The following is a 22,167-nucleotide window of genomic DNA, read 5'->3' as shown; positions in this document are numbered from 1 at the left end:
AGACAACACAGTGAAATCAATTGAGTCAAATCTGTTATTTGCTTCCATCTAATGGACAGAATATTATATAATACATATATATACTGTCTCCTCAAGTGTCTGGAAAGGCAATTAAGGAGAATTGTTTTTCTTATTTCATTTATCCTAACCAGGTCTATTTTCTATTATATCAATAATCTCTTTTTTAATTGTTGCCCCAAGATATATTTTTTTCTGTTTATTTTTCTTATCAGTTGTTCTTATGGATATATATTGGCATAATTTTAGATGATTTGGTATTACTTCTAAAATATGGTTTTAAAATACTGGAATTCTGGGTCATTCAATGAAAATATGGGATATAGTATTCAACTTTTAAAAGGAAATTCTTTTTTTTAACTTCTGTACATTTCTGGATTTTACTGTGGAGCTTCAGTTAGAACATTCTAGAACTAATGAGTGTTTGGTTCCTTCCTTTCTAGTTCATATGGCCAAAGGACATGGCTCTAGCTCTTTCTTTTACTTCTGCTGCAGGATCATCATGAAGGGTAGACCTCCTAATTAACCAGAGTTCATACAATGAAAATAATCTGTTGCAAAATTTAATTTAAAAGTTCTTTTGTTACTCTTTCTGTTTTATGCCTTTTGGGGTTAGTAATGTTTATTTTTCTCATTAGAGGAACCAGAATGAGTTCCACTCCATGCCATTCCTGGCTTATGGCCATAGATGCATTTTTTAGGAAAAGCTTTTAGCAGTAGAAGCAAATAGCTTCGAATGGTTATTCCTAATGCATTTTGAATCTTTTTGAAAGAAGTTATTTGGTAGTCACTTTTTATTGCTAGGTCCTTGGTTTTGGGTCCCAGTGTTAGCAAACATCTGAACTCTGCTGTAAGCCCACACTGGCTATGCCAATCCTAATGTTTGGCATCACTGAAATAAATGAGACACACATAATTGCACAGTAGGTAGACTGTGACCATCTGCTTTGAAGTCATAGCTTATAACCGTGAACTCCTGCTGCTGGTTTGCCCATACTCAATTATATCTATTAGCATTTTTACGATAAAGTCGAAGTACCAGATATAAATCTGCCAAAGAAATAGTTAACTCTCTGTATCCTGAATATTAGCTCTTCATTTTTAACTGTTTCACTGATGGAACATGTCTGATGTGCAAGCTATTTCATCTTGATACAGGACCTCTGAAATTCATGCCCAGTGGGGAGATTTCTCAGAATGATGCTGCCAAAGCTTGCTTTCTTTGCTCTAAATTTCATTGCCTTTCTCAGGGCAAGACAGGCTTATTACCATGACTTTAATGTGGCTCTTAAGGCTTTATAGCATGAAAAGAAAATAACACTACTGTACTGACTAGATGTGCATCAGCTGTGACTAACTGTTTTGATGTAGCCTTTTCAAAAGACTAGAGCAGAGCTTTCTTTTTTGAAACGTGTAAAGCAGCGTAGACATAGTTTCTCAGATGGATCTAATTAGTCCTTCCTAGGGAATGGCTGCCTATTTGTTGCAGCTGAATTCTCATTGCGTTCACCCATAACTAGAAACACCTCGGTTCAAACACATTTTTTTTTTCAAACAAAAAGGGGTTTAAGGCTCCATGTTTTACTGCTTTTTGATGTCTGTTTCTCTTTAACAAAGAGAACCTTATGTTTGTACAACTGTTGTTATTAAGAAAGCCCAGCTTTGTTGAAGAACTCATCAGTATCTGACCGTTGGTAAAAGTAGAAGATGTTGATATACTAGGTAGGGAAGATCAGTTACATGTTTCTCACACAGTAGGCTCATTTATTAGAAATGAAGACTGTCTTATGAGTAGCGGAATGCAAATAACACACATCTAGTCAGTCATTTATCTCTGTTATGACTGTTGCCAGCCTCTAATCCATTCTTTTTCATGGCTGGCTGGGGGAATTCCGGGAATTGAAGTCCACATATCTTAAAAGTTGCCAAGATTGAGAAATACTGCTCTAATCTCTCACAATGGTCTTTCCCACTCTGGTCACACTTGAACTAAAGATATTGGAGTTTGCTTTTAGGATCTTTTTAATGAATGTGTGTGCTTGTAATGTAACTTTGACTTGAAATCTTAAGAATCTGCCCCCTCATGAATAAAAAATAATAATGAAGCAGAATCTAGCTTGAAGATTCTTCTCAGGTTTTTTACTCCCATTTTTTTTTTTATATCATCAGATTGAACCTAGTTCGGAGTAGGAGGAATTACTGCTATAGCAATTGCTTTGGTGAGAGTGGGAAATTGCTGCTGTAGAGTTGATTTGGCAAGAGGGGTGGCCATATAAATAAAAGTAAATACTGAAGGAGGAAAAAGGCCAGCTCTTCATCTTAGGTTCTTCCAATTGCTCCATGCACACTAATTTATGTGGGAATGAGATCTATTAATATTTAAATTTCTGATTGGTTTTCATCTTGTAATCTAAATCAAAATATCAAGGCTCATATCCCAGGTAGACCTTTACCCAAGGTTGCCTTGATTTCTCAGCAACACCTGAGCATCTTGAACCTAAAGCTTGCAAAAAGACACAAGAAGATGAAAGGAGTTTGTACTTCATTTTTCTAAAAAAATAGTGCATAAGTGTGTGCTGACCATGATAAATCTGACATTTATGAGATAATTTTCATAAAACATCCTTTTTGTGATTTATTATCACATTATAAAAAAAAAAGAGGACACTGTGGTGATTGAAATTCACTCTTAACAGTTTTGAAGCCAGAAATCTCACTTTTCTTAGTCATCAAAGCTCATTCTTTTAGAACAGTATCTATTTTATGAGTGTAAATTTTTCTTTTTAACAAAGATCTGTGAAATTACAAAAAGGTCAGATATCACTTTTTAAAAAATAGCTTTTAGTAACCAACAGTTTCATTTAGTAGAAGCATTCTTATATTTTCTTCATTCTGTAAATAAAGCATTATGTAAAGTGATGTGAGAAAAGCCATACTGATCAGATTAGATCATCTAATTTTGCATCTAGTCTTTCAAATTGGCCTGCCAGAAAGTTTTTTTAATAGAAATAAATTATCAGCTTATAATAATACCTTGTTCTCTGATTCATTACCAGATATCAGTATTCAGAATATTACGTTTGAAGTTAAAAGAATACTTAACTACTATGACTAATTGTCATCAATAGATCTTTTACATGCAGTGCTTTTTTTAATGATCTGGGACCACAAGAGTGCATTGTGATAATGATGCATAAATTAATTTTATATTATTTTAATTAACTTTCTTCCTTACAGCCAAGCCATTTAAGAAAGTGGTCATCTCGGGATCATGAACAGTATCAATTGTTACATTTTATATTTTATTTATTGTTTATTGTTTATATTTATATACCGCCCTTCTCCCGAAGGACTCGGGGTGGTGAATGATGAAGTACTTTTGTTTTTCCCTAAATCTGTGGCCTATTTCATTAATTTTCAAATGGATTCTTTTCAATCTTTTCAAATTTGTTCAAAGAAGAAAAACAAAAAACAGTTGATATGCTTAATTTAAATGGCCTCTCTAAAACAGAGGTACTGCCTAATTTTTAACAACATACTTAACCAAATTAGTGTTGCATTTATCCTTAAAATAATTTAGGTATAGTCATAGACCAAAACAATTAAATACAGCATCCAAAGTATAAGTACTGTTTGCAGTAGAAACTAATCATATCAAGATTACATTGCAGCCTAGCAGCTTCTTTTAAAATGATGTCTGTAACTTTTTGCTCAGTGTGTCCCTTTTTTTTCCTCTTCAGGAAATAAAGTTTGAAAGATTGAAAACCAAACCATTATCAGATTGCTGGCATAATTCATTAAATGTAGTTATAGTTGACTGCATTTTGTGCAGGTTCACAAAATTGATCACAGTTTATTTATTATAATGTCTGACCATGCATAAAAGAGTTTAACTTGTATGGCAGAATACATTTCAGGTCTTCCATCTGTTTTATTATGACATTTAGCAAATAGCAAAATAATCTTTTTATGTTAAATGTTTATTTTCTTCCTTTTCCTTTTCCTTTTTTTTTTTTAAAACAAATCCCAAAAACAGTACAATACAAATCACCAACATACTGTATTGTCTTAGATTTTTCCAATTGTTTTTATTCAGTGAAAATAACATACTCTTTACTTACTGGAGAGCCTTGCTTTTGTAAACAAAAATAATTGCATCTCACTTACCGACTGTAATAGGGACTGTCTAACTCTGTCATTAAGTGTAATATCATGTGACCATGACTTGTGACTTCCTGCCAGCTTTTCCACTGATTTTGTTGGTTGGAAGTTTTGTTGGTTAGGAAGATTGTAAATGGTGATCATATGACTCTGGGATGCTATGACCATCAAAAATGTATCCTGCTTTCCAAGCACCCAAATTGCACTCATATGACCATAGGAATGCTGCAACCACTGCACCTCTGAGGACTGGTCATAACTCTGCTTTTTTTTAATGCTTTGATCAGTTGTTGAATGAGGCAGTCAGTAAGCAAGGACTACCTGTATTCAATTTTGGTCAAATATTAACTAGGAAATATGTGTATAAAGCATTTTAAAGAAGATTCAGTTACGTAGTTGTAATAAACACAACAAGCATTAAAGAAACATCACTCTGTAAGGTATCTTTGGTGATCATAATTACAGATAGTCCTCAATTTACAATAGTTCATTTAGTGACCGTTCAGAGTTAAAACAGCACTGAGAAAAGTGACTTATGATCATTTTTCATACAACCATTTCAGCATCCCCATGGTCATGTGATCAAAATTCAGACACTTGGCAACTGACTCATATTTATGGCGGTTACAATGTCCTGGCATCATGTAATCCCCTTTTACAACGTTCTGACAAGCAAAGTCAATGAGGAAGTGAGATTCATTTAACTGTCTTACTAATTAAGCATCTACAGTGATTCACTTAACCGTGGCAAGAAAAATTGTAAAATGAAGTAAAACTTATTTAACAAATGTCTCACTTATCGACAGAAATTTTGGGCTCAATTGTGGTCGTACGTTGAGAACTACCTGTGCTATAGAAACAAAGAGAAAGAGACTTCATTAGATACTGTCCTGAAATGTTAGCAATAAGCACGGAAATGATAGTTCTGTATCAAGGGGATTTGAAAAGAAAAATAACAAATAGGCTAGTTCAAAAGAAGTGTGAGTAATTAGCACATGTGATGAGAGCAAAAGGGTCAAATTATAGAGTAAATATTGAGTGGATGATTAACATAAATGTAATAGTTTTATGCTCATTTGAATACAGTTAGGAATATAAATTACACAAATTGCAGGGTGTGAGTTCATAATTAAAACAATGCCTATTTAAGAGCCATATTAAATGTTTGGCATTAATTTTTATTGATGGTACTACTTCTACAATAGCATACTTTAGTGTGATAACAAAATACTAATGTGTTTCAGTATAATTTTTTAGGAAGTAAAACTTCTGTATCTAGCTTCTTTTACTGGAAAATAATGTGCTCCTTTTGGGTGGTAAAATCCTATGATAGCTTTAGATACATGCCGTATGAGCATTCTGTGATAAGGAAACATGGAGTGATAAGGAAACAAGATATTTGTAGGTGCACACCTGCTCAATACGCGTCCAATTTACTTCCCATTTGTGAATTTTACAGCATTGCTGGTCAGAAATTAAAATATTAGTTTTCTGATAATTTATTGATAACTTTTCTGTGATCAGAACAGAGCTAGTACCTAAGACACAAACTGGCAACAAATGCAGCCTGGTATGGCACTGCTGTGGCAGCTTGAAGCCACCGGCATGTGGCTTTTGCCACTAGTTGATGTTTCTATTTGGAAGGTTCTCCTGGTTGCCCCAGAATATAATTTGTAGGAGCAGAAAGAAACATTTCATATAGAACACTTAAAATTCGTACCAGTAACATCACCAATTGCCAGTTTGTTTTAGTAGTTCAGGGTAGAATCTGTTCTCTGTATGTAATAAAAAGTTTCTTTCTATTTCTCAGAATAATGTAGTGTGAACAATGGGAGTGTTTTGAATGAGTAAATAACCTTCAGCCCTCTACTTTCATGTTTTTGACAATGGAAGATTAACCATATTTAAGTCATTTGTCATAAGTATTTTTCCTTTTCGTATCAGATAAAACAAGTCAGCAACTCTTAATTTTATAAAGTATTGTTCCCTCATTGTTTCATGGTAGGTACTTTGATGTGTTTTACTTTCGTGTATTGAATTGATAAAAAGCTAGTGTGAAAACATTTCCATAAACTATTTGGAACATTCAGTTTTCCAATTTACGTAAGTACAGAGGAAAAGGTGTGCACACCCTAGAAGAATTTGGCACCAGATTAGGATTACCTACTTCCTTTACCTTTAAAAAATTACTAATTGGGTTAACCTTGATATGACTGTGGTTTTACTTTTTACAAGGCTGCCCTTGACATAAAGTCCTTTTAAAACATATTTTAACTTAACTTTTTTTTTCTGATGAGAATACTTATTAAGCTTGGTATCCTGTGTATGAATTGGAATATTTAATTGAATAATGGGTTTTTCCATAAAAAGTAATGTTTTTAGTGTTGTTTCACTGAAGTGTTCTTTCTTTCGGAGATTCAACTCCAACATATTTATGTTTGATACTTTGAAGTAAGATAGCAAATCCAAATTGAAGCTAATGTATGCTAAACAGCAAGGATGGGTAGCATTTGCTAGGGAAAGTGCAAGGACTATTATTCAGTGTCAAGTGCCTTCCCAAGGCCATTTTAACAGGCCTCGAATGTAACAGAAAAATAATTATTGAAGAGAAGTATTAATGCTTTTTAATTTTAATTGCATTTAAATGTTAATAATAAGATTGCCTGATAAATCACTACACACTACACAGAAAGTATGCTACGGGAAGAATTTGAATTCTGCAAGTTGATATTATCTGAGTGCCAGTCAGAAATGTACAAAAGTAGATGTTCATGATATATTGTTCTAAAATAGTTAAATGCAGTTTATTTATTATTTCTATTTAATAAAACTATATCAACTATATTAAGACCACAAATAGATTTCCAGTATTTGCATTCTTATTTGCTCAGTCTAACTTCTGGAATGACCTAATACATATCCTGCTCATTTGTTATGGAGTGTTTTCAATGGATGTATTCAGGCTGCTGATTCTGTCTTCATCTGATTGGCTTCCTATTTTCTCTCACTTGGCAATTTCTTCTCCTGAACTGGTTCCCTTGCCATCCTAGTAGATGGTCTCATATCATGGTTGGTTAATAAATATTCTACAACATGTACCCACCTCAGTAGTAGACAGTTTCCAAGAACTACAATATAGTAGCTTGCCAGTTGCTTCCTGTGCTTATTTTTGCAAATTCTACAGACTTTTTGTTATTTTGTTTTTAAACTACGTCATACGAACAACTTACTTGCTTTTGCAGCTTTTAAGATCAATAATTAATGTTTTAAGTAGAAAAATGCATATTTTTTTCTAAATAATAGGGAAATTTATCTAAACCATGGGAGAATGAAGCCTTTCCTGGGAACTGAATGGTTAAAAGATTTTAGCCCAGAATCAAATGGATCATGCATTAAAAACAAAACAAAATAATCCACAACAATCCAAGAGTTGAATACCTGGGTTACTCAACTGGTCCAAATTTAAACACCAAGAGTCAAGGAACAGCAGGAAGGAAACGCATAGAAATGGAGATTTTAGATTGGCATGTGGTTTTCAATGAAGGATAGACCACTGCCAGCTGCTTTTAAGTAGAACAGGTAGAGATATGGCTGAGTTTTGGGTGTTGGAATCTTTGTTACAGGGGTGAAATCCAGCAAGTTCTGACAGTTTCTGGAGAACCGGTAGCAGAAATTTTGAGCAGTTTGGAGAACCAGTAGCGGAAATTTTGAGTAGTTCGGAGAAGTGGCAGATACCACCTCTGGCTGGCTGGTGGAGTGGGAATGGAGATTTTGCAATATCCTTCCCCCAGGAGTGGGGATAGAATGGGAATTTTGCAGTATCCTTTCTCTGGAGTGGAGTGGGAATGGAGATTTTGCAGTATCCTTCCTGTCACGCCCACCAAGCCACACCACGCCACCAAGCCACGCCCACAGTAAAAAAATTTGGATTTCACCACTGCTTTGTTAGGTATAATACCTAACCACATTCTGATGGATGACTTGATGCAAATGGCTTTATGAAGATATTAGATAAGAATGAGGACAGGACATGAGCACATGTCCACATGTTTATTGGACCCGTGTCCCTCCTGGCTTGTTGCGGCAACCAGGAAGGTGACCGGAGACTGGATCCAGGCAATTATCAATGCTTCTTTGAGGGATGGGGCCTTCTCTGCCGTACTTAAGGAGGTGGTGGTTCGTCCCCTCTTCAAGAAGCCTGTCCTGGATCCAGCCTCCCTGAACAACTTTCGTCCCTTCTCCAACCTTCGCTTTATAGCGAAAGTTGTTGAGTCTGTGGTGGCCTATCAGCTTCCACAATTCCTGGAGGAAGCAGATTACCTGGACCCGTACCAGTCGGGTTTCAGGCATGGACATAGCACGGAAACGGCATTGGTCGCCCTGGTGAATGATCTCTGGCAGGCCCGGGATGTTGGTTATTCCTCCATCCTGGTGCTACTTGACCTCTCAGCGGTTTTTGATACCATCGACCATGGTATCCTACTGCGTTGGTTCCGGGGGTTGGGGGTGGGAGGCACTGTCTTACAGTGGTTCTCCTCCTACCTCTCAGGCCGTACGCAGTTTGTTTGGGGGGGGCAGAGATCCTCCCCGAGGACCCTCACTTGTGGGGTGCCGCAGGGGTCAGTTCTCTTCCCCCTGCTCTTTAACATCTACAGTTGCAAGAAAAGTATGTGAACCCCTTGGGATTACGTGGAGTTTTGCATGAATTAGTCATAAAATGTGCTCTGAACTTCATCTACACAATAGAAAAACACAACAATAGAAAAACACAGTCTGTGAACCTTTGGACTTAATAACTGGTTGACCCTCCTTTGGCAGCAATAACCTCAACCAAACGTTTCCTGTAGTTGCAGATCAGACCTGCACAATGATCTGGAGTAATTTTGGACCACTCCTCTTCACAAAACTGTTTCAGTGTAGCAATAGTCTTGGGATGTCTGGTGTGAATCGCTCTCTTAAGGTCATGCCACAGCATTTCAATTAGGTTAAGGTCAGGACTCTGACTGGGCCACTCCAGAAGGCGTATTCTGTGCTGTTGAAGCCATTTTTTTGTTGAATTACTTGTATGCTTTGGGTCATTGTCCTGTTGCATCACCCATCCTCTGCGGAGCTTCAGTTGGCGGACAGATGGTCGTACGTTTTCCTGCAAAATGTCTTGATAAACTCTGGAATTCATTTTCCCATCAATGACAACAATCCGTCCAGGCCCTGAGACAGCAAAGCAGCCCCAAAGCATGAGGCTCCCTCCGCCATGTTTTACAGTGGGGATGAGGTTTTGATGTTGGTGTGCTGTGCCTTTTTTTCTCCACAAATAGTGTTGTGTGTTCTTCCCAAACAACTCAATTTTGGTTTCATCTGTCCACAGTATATTTTGCCAGTAGTGCTGTGGAACATCCAGGTGCTCTTTTGCAAACTTCAAACGTGCTGCAGTATTTTTTTTGGACAGCAATGGCTTCCTCCGTGGTGTCCTCCCATGTACTCCATTCTTGTTTAATGTTTTCCTTATTGTAGATGTGTCAACAAAAATGTTAGCATGTACCAGAGATTTCTGTAGGTCTTTAGCTGACACTCTAGGATTCTTCTTTACCTCATGAAGCATTCTGCGCTGTGCTCTTGCAGTCATTTGTACAGGACGACCACGCCTAGGGAGAGTAGCAACAGTGCTAAACTTTCTCCATTTGTAGACAGTCTGTCTTACCGTAGATACATGAACATCAAGGCTTTTGGAGATACTTTTGTAACCCTTTCCAGCTTCATGCAAGTCAACAATTCTTGATCGTAGGTCTTCTGAGAGCTCTTTTCTGCGAGGCATGGTTCACATCAGACAGTGCTTCTTGAAACCAGTAACCCCAAAACAGGTGTGTGTTTTTAAAGGGCAGGACAGCTGTCAGCAACACATCCAATATCATCACACTGATTGGAGTCAAGGTTGGCTCACTCCTGGCTCCAATTAGCTCTTGGAGAAGTCATTAGGCTAGGGGCTCACATACTTTTTCTTCCCTGCACTGTGAATGTTTACATGTTATGTTCAATTAAACCATGGCAACATCTAATGTTTGTGTAGTATTATTTTAAGCAGACTGTGTTTTTCTATTGTTGTGACTTAGATGAAGTTCAGAGCACATTTTATGACCAATTCATGCAAAACTCCACGTAATCCCAAGGGGTTCACATACTTTTTCTTGCAACTGTATATGAAGCCGCTGGGTGAGATCATTCGGAGTTTCGGGGTGGGATATCATCAGTACGCTGATGATACTCAGCTTTACATCTCCACCCTGAACCAATCCAGGGATGCCCTTTCCATGATGTCCCAGTGCCTGGAGGCAGTACGGATCTGGATGGGTCAGAACAGGCTCAGACTCAACCCCTCCAAGACTGAGTGGCTGTGGATGTCGGCATCCCTTGAACTAATATCCCCATCTCTGCAGATGGGAGGGGAGTTGCTGACTCCCTCTGAAAGGGTTCGCAATCTTGGCGTCCTCCTTGATTCCCGACTGTCCTTGGTAGATCATCTGACGGCCGTGACAAGGGGGGGCTTTTGCACAGGTTCGCCTGGTGCGCCAGTTGCGCCCTTTCCTAGACAGGGATGCCCTCTGTACAGTCACTCAAGCTCTCATTATCTCTCGTTTGGATTACTGTAATGCCCTCTACACGGGGCTGCCCTTGGGGTGCATTCAGAGGCTCCAGCTGGTCCAGAATGCGGCTGCACGGATTGTTACGGGAGCTTCTCGTTACTCCCATGTAATACCTCTCCTGCGCAAGCTGCACTGGCTGCCGGTGGCCTTTCAGATCCGCTTCAAGGTGCTGGCTCTCGCCTATAAAGCCTACATGGCACGGGCCCGGGGTACTTGCGGGACCACCTCCTACCAGCCTCCCACCGCCCAGTGTGGTCACATAGGGCTGCTCTCCTCTGGATGCCTTCGGCCAGACAATGTCGGCTGGTGGCCCCCAGATTGAGGGCGTTCTCGGTGGCCGTGCCAACCCTCTGGAATGAATTACCCACCGAGCTCCGGACAGCTCCTGATCTCTGTTCCTTCCGCAAAGATCTTAAGACCTGGCTTTTTACTCAAATCACCTGATCTGGTTGGGTTTTTTAGTTAACTGTGGGATTTTAAATTGGACTTTTAATGCTATTTAGTGATATTGTTTTTATTGTCATTTTATACTTGTGAGCCGCCCCAAGTCCTTCGGGAGAAGGGCAGCATGTAAATTTTAATAAAATAAAATAAATAAATAAATGAGCAGAGTGCTTTTGCTTGGCTCTCTGAAGCCTTCGACGCATCCTGGAACTAGGTGCTCTGGTAGATCCGTAATTGCCTGACTCCTCCTGTACATGCTGAGTCCATCCCAAGTGGCAATTTTCTGCTAACTCATGAGGCTGGTGGCCTGCTGAATTAGGTTGCTCAGGTTCAGTCTCTGACTCTGACTCTCAGGAGTCCAATTCCATAACATTTTGTACAAATTATTTAACACTTTCCACAGGTAGCTTCTGTAAATGTGTTTCACTTTTACTCAGCAGTGCTAAAAAGACTGTTGACAAACCCTACCTTTTGTGGCAGAAACTGTGGTGCTTCCTCTTTTGTATACAGTGGTGAACTTGAGTTTTGCTTCTTGTCTGGGTTTATGGTAATAATATCCTTATGTCACAACAGGTGGAAGTCAATGGAAGAAAACTTTGTGTGACCGGTGAATGGAATTTGGCTTCAGCTGTGTTATCTCTTCAAGTGGATGATGTTCATAGAACTGTCCAGGTAAAATATTTTGTTGCTATTGCTTTTTAAAATTTCTACACCATTTTAAATCTGGGAATTATAACTGCACATGCTTAATTTGTACCAGGCAATGAAGGATTACAAAGCTATAAAGCACCCTTTCCAAGGCCTTCATACCTTCAAATGGTCATTAAATGACCATTCAAGGACAACTTGTAGTTATAACAATTGAGTCATCTTAAAGAGCAACTCGATGTAGAGCACATTGTAATAGTTCACATATGAGATGGCTAATGCATGAGTAACCATGAATGGGGCCTCAGTCTTGCTAGAGGTTGAGCCTTAGCCTGTTACTTTTCCTCCAGAGTCTCTTAGTCTCTAGAGATTAAACTTCAGTGACATTGCTTAGTTTGTCTAAAATTGAGATATGTAACTGGTATCATTAATGTACGTTAACCACATTCTGATGGATGACTTCATGAAAATGGCTTCATGTAGATATTAAATAAGAATGAGGAGAGAGTCAAATCCTGAGGTCCTCTACAGAGCTTACACTTAGATTTAGATCTTTACTTCCATGAACACCAGCTGAAAATGTCTCTGAAGGAAGGGGCAAAACTACTGTAAACCCAGCTCATAATTCCCTGACATGCTTCAGGAGGATATCCAACATGCTGCCACAATCAGTGGTATTGAAGGTTACCAAGAAATCAAGTAGTTCAATGACAGATGTACTTCCCCATCCTGGATGTATCATAGATCATCAACAAACGTGATCAAGGCTATCCCAATACAATGTCCAGTATTGAAACAAGATGAAATTAATAATTTATTTTAAAATTCAGAATTGGAGAAAGTGTAGCATAAGTAAATCTCTCTTTATCTTGTTACCTTTATCCACTCTCCTGTACACTGATAGAGCTTTTTATACATTTCTTGTACAAAGATAAACTTTAGGAAATCTAAGAAACAATGGCAAAAGAAACATTCTGATGAGATTTTGCCAGTCAAGGCAATCAGAGACAATGCAAGAAACAATGATTTGCAAGATTTCTTGAGGTGTGAGTACTTAACAACAGGAAAGGTTTTAAACAAATGTACATATGTGATTAGGCATTGTAGGAGGAAAGCTGCGTTGGTCTATTGTGACAGAGACTCAGAAGGTGCTTCTAATAATTTTTTTTTAAAAAAGTGTATGTTTTGTGAGCTGCAGCTTACTTCATCAAATGGCCATGAATAAAACAAGGAAAAACGAGTAGCGCTCTTTCTTCCTAAATGAAAGCATAAAAGTAAAATTTTAATTTTTTTTTTTTGTTTTAATCATCTCCATTTTAATGCTATTTTTTTTTCTTTTTGTGAGTTAAGCTATAGAGTAGTTAAATATGGGTAGTTTTACCCAAGTACCATACTTCTTCTCGCTTTGAATCGGGCCAAGGAGAATGTCCTCCCAACTATATATTTAGGGTTTGAGATTGCCTAGACATATGGCAGGTCCATATAGAGTGAAGGAGCTAGTTGGAAATGTATTCTTGAGAAGAAGAAATCCAATTGAATATCTTTAAGCCATTGCTTTAAAGCTGCTTGAGTAGTGCTCATGTTCAACTGCACAGAGCTGAATTAAAGAATATCAGAGGATCTCCAATTTTTAATCTATTGCTTTAGATCAGAATAAAACAACATTATCATTAAGGATTTGAGGTGTCAGTCATACAGGGTTAAGATATATAGTAGCTCCGCATATAAAAATGTGCAACCAAATATTGGTCAGAATTCTACTTCACAGTGAAGTATCATGTTTGAGACACAGCAAGAAGCTTGGAGTATGTAAGTAAGAGATTTTGTCTGAACAAGAAAAAGCTATATAGGCAAACTGGACTCTGAATAACAGCTCTGCTCTAACTTTGGCTAAGTATGGTTGGCGTGCAGCAGAGATAAATAAGGCCCCTTTAGTTTAGGATGATTGCAGTGCTACAGCAGCTCTCTGGGCTTTTGTGCTACATATTCCCTGGGCATTTCACATGAAAAGACTATACCTGGGGATTTAAATGATTTAACCTGCTCAATGGAATAATTATTTAACATCCAAATATGCTTTTTAGCTGTTCGGCAAATACTGCCCACTTGGATAAAAGTTCTAAGATGGTGTAGCTGCAGAACTGAATATGATAATTCACAATCTGTTTCTCTCTCTCTTTGCGACAGTGTCTAAAGTAAAGTAATAACTGCCTTATCTCATTTTTGCCTTAATGTTTAGTTGTTCTATGTTCTAACAACCTGCACAATGAACAAGATAACAGTTACAACACAATGAGTGCTGGCACTTTTTAAAACATTTGGTGTGATATGAAACTTGTGGAAAAGGATGCTTTTCTGAAGTTCTAGAAAATGCACTTTCAAAAATCCATTGAGAAGGTGTAAGACACTTTCAGAATATTCTTCCCAAAAATATTGAGTAACTTCACATAAATGGAGGCTGGCTGGAAAAATTATTTAAATCTAAACATTTATATGTTTTTATATTTACTGTAAGACCATTGAACTTATTGATTTCATACACTCTATATTGGAAATTAAACCCAAATTTGCTTCTTAGTGAAAAATCATGTAGCATATTGTGTTGCAGCAAGATGGGTGGCAAACATTTAATAAATAATAAATAACATTGTCTATCTGGTTTGCTAAAGCAGGAGAGGTTGTCTTAGTGGTCCCTGACCTATGGAGTGTTGGGGAGCTTGGTCTTGTCTCCCTGCTATCTGAAGCCATAGGGAGGGATCATGGAATAGTTTGGGGAGTAGTATCATAAATCTGCTGATTATACCCACTTATATATCATTACTTTGAGCCATGGGGGATATGACATTGACAAAGGTTGTTCATGTAAGCTGTCGGAATCTGGATGGGAGGGGATGGAAGTTAGAACTCTTAGAAGTTGGAATTGCTTTTGGTAGCTTGGATTGTTGTTAACTTCTTGATAGGCAAGCATTAACTATCAGGGAGCAGGTTTGTAAGCAGTGGATGGAAACCGTGGCCAAACTCTAACTGGTATGCCAGTTGAAGCTTTACCTGGGCCAGGAGCACTTGGTAACAGTAACTCATGCCCTTACCACCACCTGGCTAGACTGACTGTAATGAGCTATACTTGGGGCTGCCCTTAAATAATATTTGTTCCAAAATCAGCGGCCTGTATCCTTTTGGGCTCCTGCCTTAGGGAGCACATAAGTATGATTTTGCTGTCCCTGTATTTGTTACCAATTGGTTTCTGGTTCCAATTTAAGGTGTGGGTTTTGATCTATGAAGTCCTTCAGGGCTTGGCATCTTTCAGTTAGCTAAAACTGAGGGGGCTGAGGCAAGAAGGTGCTGTGTTTTATGGTAACACCAATACTATGGAACAACCTTCTTATGGGGAGCAGAGTATCTCCTTCCAAAAGCCCTAGTAGACTGAGCTATTTCAGAGAGCCTTTTCCCAGTTTGATTTGATATTCCCATCATTTATTTTTTATTGGGTGGTATCACTAGACAACCCATGATGCGTTGGCTCATTGTTTCAGAGATGCTTCCTTACCAAATTCTGCAATGCCTTCAATAATTTCAGAGCTTCTAACACACTTCTAAAAATTTAGGGAGATATTCTGCCTTGAAAGTAGTCTGTGCTGAAGTGTATATCACAGGCAAAGATCATCAGTTGACCACAATAAATGTTTTATGACATTTTGTATTATATTATAAAATGCTTTATGATAATTTTTATCTCATAAAATTTGCCAAATTTCTATTCCATTGGAGTCATGGATCCCAGATTTTTGAGGTATTTTATAAATTAGCCAGTTTGAGGTACCTTTGTTCCAAAACAATGTAGCGTTTCAGCTGGTTAACGGTTGCAGTCATAAAAGTTTAGTAGCATATAGATTGTATTGCTGTGAGTGTTTAGTTTTTGTATTGGATATGTTTTATATTGTACTTTTTCCTATGAAAGTTTACTATTGTGAGGGCATAAAGTATATTTAATAAATATATATTTTTTATAATTTATTTACCTTTAAAATAAAAGGACCAGATACATTATGTTTTCAAAGAAAAAACATTTACATTCAGATGCGTTTTGAAATCTATGTCACACTATATCATGTATACTATTTCTTCTGAGTAAAAATAATAAAGATTGGTCTTAATTAAAAATAGGTAAGATTCATCCTTTTAGATTAAAAAGTTTGGAATCTGGACCCTCATACACACACCTTGATGGAATCTGAGTCAGAAAATATCACACTACACTACTTACGTACAATATTCAGGTTCTGTCCTTTTTTCTTACATATTGATAAATAAAACACCTGCCTTTCACCTTTGTTCCCATATCAACCATTCATGTACTGGATTTTTTCCCCAGATAATGAAATTTGTTGTTCTCCAATATTAAAGATATAAAGATGAAGAGCGCTCAATTTTTTAAAAAATTAAAGAATATTCTTCACTTAACTAGTTTTGACAACCTCCTGATTAATTTGTATCTATTTGTTTTGGCACATAAATTCTTCATTGTAGGCCCTGGTACTTTGTTCTTCTTTACAGTTTCCGAAGTGTGATTGTGTTTCCTCCAGCAGTTGGGAAAACTGTATATTCCTGTTTCCTTTACAAATGTAAATGTCAGGTTTTTTGTATGATTTTTCCCATATTTTCCATTTTGTTAATCATTTTTGTTGAAATATGTCCAGACTTGTTTCATTCTGCTTTGTTTTCCTACGAACAGACTGGAGGGTTAAAACATGATGTATTAATTGAAGGGAAAGAAAAAAGAAAAGGCAATATTGCTGTTTTTATTTAAAATGCAGCCATAATTGTTTCGAAGGGAAATCCTTCCAATAATTATTCCTTTCATGAAGCTTTTAAAAATTAGGTAATATGACAAAGCTATCTTAAAATATATAGTATATGTATCTCTATGAGTGTGTGTGTGTTCTTATTAAATACCTATGTTATCCTGCTATTCCTTCTGTATCCCTTATTCCACTGAATGTAAAATAGACATTTTGACCAAACTAAGCAAAGACGAAGGGTAAACCTGATTTGTTTGATTGTTTGTTTATTTGTTGTGCAGTTGATTCTTGGCAAGTGCTTGAACAAGACCTTATAGTTTTCTTAGCAAGATTTGTGGAAGTGGTTTGCCTTTGCCTTCTTCCTAGGGCTGAGAAAAGGTGGTGGCCCAAGGTGCCCACCTGGCTTTTGTGCCTAAGGCAGAACTAGAACTCATGGTTTCCTCATTTATAAGGCTACTTAGCCCAAGACTAAGGAGTCCTCTATAACAGGGGTCTCCATCCGTGGCAATTTTATGATTTGTGGACTTCAACTCCCAGAATTCCTCAGCCAGTGCATGTTAGCTGAGGAATACTGGGAGTTGAAGTCTACAAGTCGTAAAGGTTGCCAAGGTTGGAGACCCCTGATCTATAAGACTCCTTAGTCCAAGAAGAAAAAAACAGGATTCATCTACAACGTATAATGTAAAGATGGTAACAGCCACTATATACAACAGACAGGCAGAAGACTAGCAGAGTGCTTCCATGAACATCAACTAGCAGTCAGAAGATATGATGAAAACTCTTTAATCTCACAACATATGGACAAACGAAACCTCATAACTGCTAACATCAAATAAAAAATGCTAAGGAATTCTTAGAAGCTTGGCATTCAGACAAATCAGCAATCAAGACACATAGAGATAAACCACATTTAGATGCTACTCAAATGAGACAATAAAAAAACTAAGAAGGAAAGAAAGATCAGAACAATGTCCAGCAGCCAATACCTAGATTAGCAAGCAATTAATCAGAAAACAATATCCTAATCAAGGAACTACTGAGGAGAAAACACACTCCCACATTAATATTGGCAGGAGAAGTTATGCAAACCCCACACTTACTTATACTGATGATGTTACTTAGTTGAGTAATGAAATGTCTGCAAACAAAAATCCAAGCTCAGAGAGCTCCAAGGATGCTACAGTTCAACCCTGAGCTACGTGTATCTATTGGACTTGAAGCAGCATTTGATCCTGTAAGAGTTGTAGCATTTCACACGAACATAAGCAAAGACAGTACTGAATCACTATCAAATGGCTTGTGAGAGTCTTGGGGATAAAAATGGTAGAAGTGGCCTAACGGTCACTTACCCCAAATCTGTGCATCTGCTGAGGCAAGCTGCAGCTCTCCAAAACATATGCCTTTTAATTAAATTTGGGAGTTGGAAAAGATGCTACCAGATGCCTTCTGATTTTTTTTATCACCATAGAATAACATGGCTCTTCTCATACAGTGTCCCAAATCATTAAGTACATTTTATGGTTGAATGGAGATTAAGATCTGTCGCATAGGCCAAAAATTAACCCACTGTATTGAGCTCAAATAAATTTGTTGCCGAGCTCTGTGTAAGTGGAAACAAGACAAATAGACAAGATTTATAAAAATGCAAGACAAACAGAAAAAAATTTAGTAGGAGTCTCTGACAATATATGTGGACATTTAAGATTTCTATCTTATTTGATCAGTGAATGATGGAAAGAGAATTGATTATAGTCAATTCTGATTGTTTGACTGATTATAGACCATTTTTGAAAGGTACTGAATCCAGTGCCCATTCCATTCAGCTGTGAAAACTAAATACTATAAAACATTAATATAACTCTTATTTTCTTGTATCACGTGCATTTCTGCTTTAACCATGAGTTTCATTGAAAGTGACATGTGTATAATATCTCCGGTTTCATAAGCAATTTGTCAGAATTCTTAGGGAGAACATTTCTTGTTGATAAGACTACACTCTAATTGTTATTCTGTTCCTTCCAGTGCCTTTCTCGAGATGCTGGTGGAAATCTTAGCATTCAGTTTCTTGGAACAGTGGTGAGTAATGTTAAACTTTACTAGGTATTCATAGACATTTTATAAAAAAATTAACGTACAGTTTTCATTTCACATTTTATACACATTTAACATACGGTGTTCATTTCACATTTCTGTATTATTTAGTTATGTATGAATACTTGTATTTTGATTAAAAGGAAGAAAAACTTTCCCTCCATATTTTGAGCATTTATTGTTTAGAAATAAGAAGAAATTTCCTGACAGCTAGGACAATTAATCAGTGGAACAGCTTGCCTCCAGAAGTTATCACTGGATAACTTTAAAAACTCTTATCACTGGAGGTTTTGAAGAAGAGATTGGAAAGCCAATTGTTTGAAATGGTATAGGTTCTCCTGCTTGAGCAAAGGAGTTGTGACTTCGACTCCCGAGCCTGTCCTCATGGAGGAAGAGGACTCAGAAGGTGAGGGAGAGGAACTGACAAGGCCTCCCTTTCCAGGACCCTCCTCTCTGGCAATGCCTCAGGTTCCATCTGAAGGCCAGGAGGAAGGCATTTTGGAGCACCCATTGATAGAGAGTGATAATGATGAATCCTGGCTTGATCCCAGGCAGCATCGGAGGGAGAAGCGTGCTCAGCAAAGGAAGAGGTGTGGGAGGGCCAGGGATTGAGCTGAGTCACTGAGCCACGCCCCACAAGGGATAAAAGGGGGCGTGATTGCTCGGCAGGCTTTGGGACGGACAAAAGTTTAAACTCTAAAGAGTCACGTCGTGAATCCTGCACTTCGGCTCAGATATCTTTTGGACTAAACTCTTGTGGATAATTTGTCGCTTTGGAAACGGACTGCAGATAAGGCCTTTCCTGCTTTTTGGGAGTACTAATTGGACTTGGCAGGCGTTTTACAGTTAGCTGCCAGAACTCTCATCTGCCAGGAATTCTGGTCTGTGTATACAATAAATTATTGGCAGGTGTGTTTGATATTGCATTTGTCTGTGTGAGGACGGGGGACAGAACAAAAGGATTGGATTAGAATCTCCAGTGTCCCTTCCATTATTCTGAATTTCGACTGTCCTTTGTCTGGCTTGAATTCTCAGCTGAGAAGAAGCACATTCCTATTTTCCAACAGAATCACAATCAAACAATAAACTTTTTTCTGCATGCCTTTATTCTTTCCCTCCCTCCCTCTGTGTGTGTGATATATATGAAATGATTTTCTATTTGCCCTTGTCATGGGAAAAGTAAAAGTGGGAAATCTAGAAAAAAGTTGCTACATAAAGCTAGAATCTAAATAATAACAAAAATTAAATCTGAGTTTAGTCAGATGCTCATCTTGGATTATAATAAAGCTTTAAACCCAGAAAAGTGATAAATAGGATTTTTTGATACAACAAACTAATAGTGAAAACTGCAAAATGGATCACAGCAGATGATAAAAAGAACCATCACAAACATTTCTAGGTAGTACCAATTTGTTACAATAGTATCAGGAAAAATTGAAACTCAGAAAGCAAATGATACTAAGAACAAAAACATAAGATCAATTGAAAGTAGAAGAGTAAACAGGAAGGGAAAAAAATGACAAGCTGTGTATTTTGAGGAATTATTTAACAAAGTGCATGGGATGAAAGGATAATCTTCTAAATAGCTCCAGATTGAAATAGTTTTGGGTGGTTGTCTAACTGCTTTCTGCTGAGTATTCAGAGTTGTTAGGCTTATATAAGGAAGGCAGGTTTTAAAGGGTTAGAGAGTTTAAAGGATCCTGAGAACTGAGAAAGGAACAAGAAGAAATAAAACCCTTTTCTACTGGTAGTCTCTGAGAAGAAAAAGTGAAGAACAGATATGCACCTGTACCTTCAGTACATAGCTATGCAGTAAGTTTGTCTTTGTGATTGAAAACAACAGCATATACTTATACCAAATGCAAACCTCATAGCTGTCCTTAAAGAAAAAGTGAAAGAATTGGAGTAGTGTATGGCCACATTTCAAATGACGAGAAAAGACATTTTATCAGCTCAAAGACAGGACAGAAACTACAGAAACTAGCAGTGGAAGCAACTTTTCATGAGGAAGACAAATACAGGAATAAGATCAACAATCAAAAGCAAGAGACATATAAGATTCTGCTAGAAATAATAAATAGATTTGAGGGCTTGTAGATAAAATGGGCTGTGATCATTCAAGGAAAGAAAAGAGACATTGCAGAACAGAAACAAAACAGTAATAGACCCTTCAAGAGAAGACAGGATGCATCTTTGCCCTCTAAGAAGAGAAAGAATAGAGTCGTGATAATTGGTGACTCACTACTATGAGAAATTCAGACAAATGTATGCTGTCTAGCCATGTCAGCTTGCGAAGTGGCTGTCTGCCAGAAACAAGGATCAAAGATGTGACAGAACAAATTTCAAGACTTTTAAGTCCAATAACATACAATTTTGCTAATATCTGCAAGAACAGATTGTCATGCATAATAATACAGTCCTCCTCCTCCTCCTCCTCCTCCTCCTCCTCCTCCTCCTCCTCCTCCTCCTCCTCCTCCTCCTCCTCCTCCTCCTCCTCCTCCTCCTCTGGATGGGGTGGATACCCACTAAAGAACTGGCCCACATACAGACATAATTCTAAATTAAATGAAAAACTATGACATCATTTCTAAAGATGATGAAGAATCCGCTACAATTTACCTATTGTACTGACTACAGCCAAAGATGATGTTGCCAATAAAGGAGAATATTTGTAGCTGAGGGGTCCTTGGTGCTCTATGACTTGGTTGTTTTCTTGCACATGTTTCATTACCCAAACTAACACCAGCAGTGCTAGTCCTAAGGCTAGGCTTGTTGTTAGTTGTGAAGTCGTGTCTGACCCATCGCAACCCCATGGACAATGTTCCTCCAGGCCTTCCTGTCCCCTACCATCCTCGAGTCCATTTAAGCTCACCCCAACTGCTTCAGTGACTACATCCAGCCACCTCGTTCTCTGTCGTCCCCTTCTTCTTTTGCCCTTAATCTTTCCCAGCATTAGGCTCTTCTCCAGTGAGTCCTTCCTTCTTATTAGGTGGCCAAAATATTTGAGGTTCATCTTCAGGATCTGGCCTTCTAAGGAGCAGTCAGGGTTCATCTCTTCTATACTTTCTCAGAAATTCCTAAACTGGGCTGTTTCTTTGTCTTAATCATTGTAACAATTGGAGTATCAGTTTTCATGGACTGTCCTCAAAACTTATGTCACTTACCGTAACCTCCTAAGAAAACTTGTAATCTCCTTAACATTTTATCCATTATGGATATTGAAAGCACTAAATCTCAACATACCCCACAAACATAGATCTAAAGCCGTTGCTTCTGACAAAACAGCACTCTCTGCCAACACACTGTATATCGTTCTATCCACCAATAACTATATCATCATTGGCAATAACATGTACTTGCAAATCACT

General features: G+C 37.7%; 1 protein-coding gene across 2 annotated transcripts in view; it reads left to right on the top strand.

The window, feature by feature from the left end:
• Window positions 1-22,167, top strand: part of PCCA (propionyl-CoA carboxylase subunit alpha) — a 223,124-nt gene that overhangs the window by 147,228 nt on the left and 53,729 nt on the right. For both annotated transcript variants that reach the window (XM_070942919.1, XM_070942920.1), the window contains 2 exons: window positions 11,835-11,933; window positions 18,731-18,784. In XM_070942919.1, the coding sequence (XP_070799020.1) occupies window positions 11,835-11,933; window positions 18,731-18,784 (153 nt within the window). The remainder of the gene's footprint in view (window positions 1-11,834; window positions 11,934-18,730; window positions 18,785-22,167) is intronic.

Source organism: Pituophis catenifer, unplaced genomic scaffold (assembly GCF_029215685.1).
Source record: "Pituophis catenifer annectens isolate HBS135680 unplaced genomic scaffold, rPitCat1.0.hap2 SCAF_4, whole genome shotgun sequence".
Taxonomy (NCBI): Eukaryota; Metazoa; Chordata; class Lepidosauria; order Squamata; family Colubridae; genus Pituophis; species Pituophis catenifer.
The sequence above is the reverse complement of the archived record's forward strand: the minus strand, read 5'-3'. Positions and strand labels throughout refer to the sequence as shown.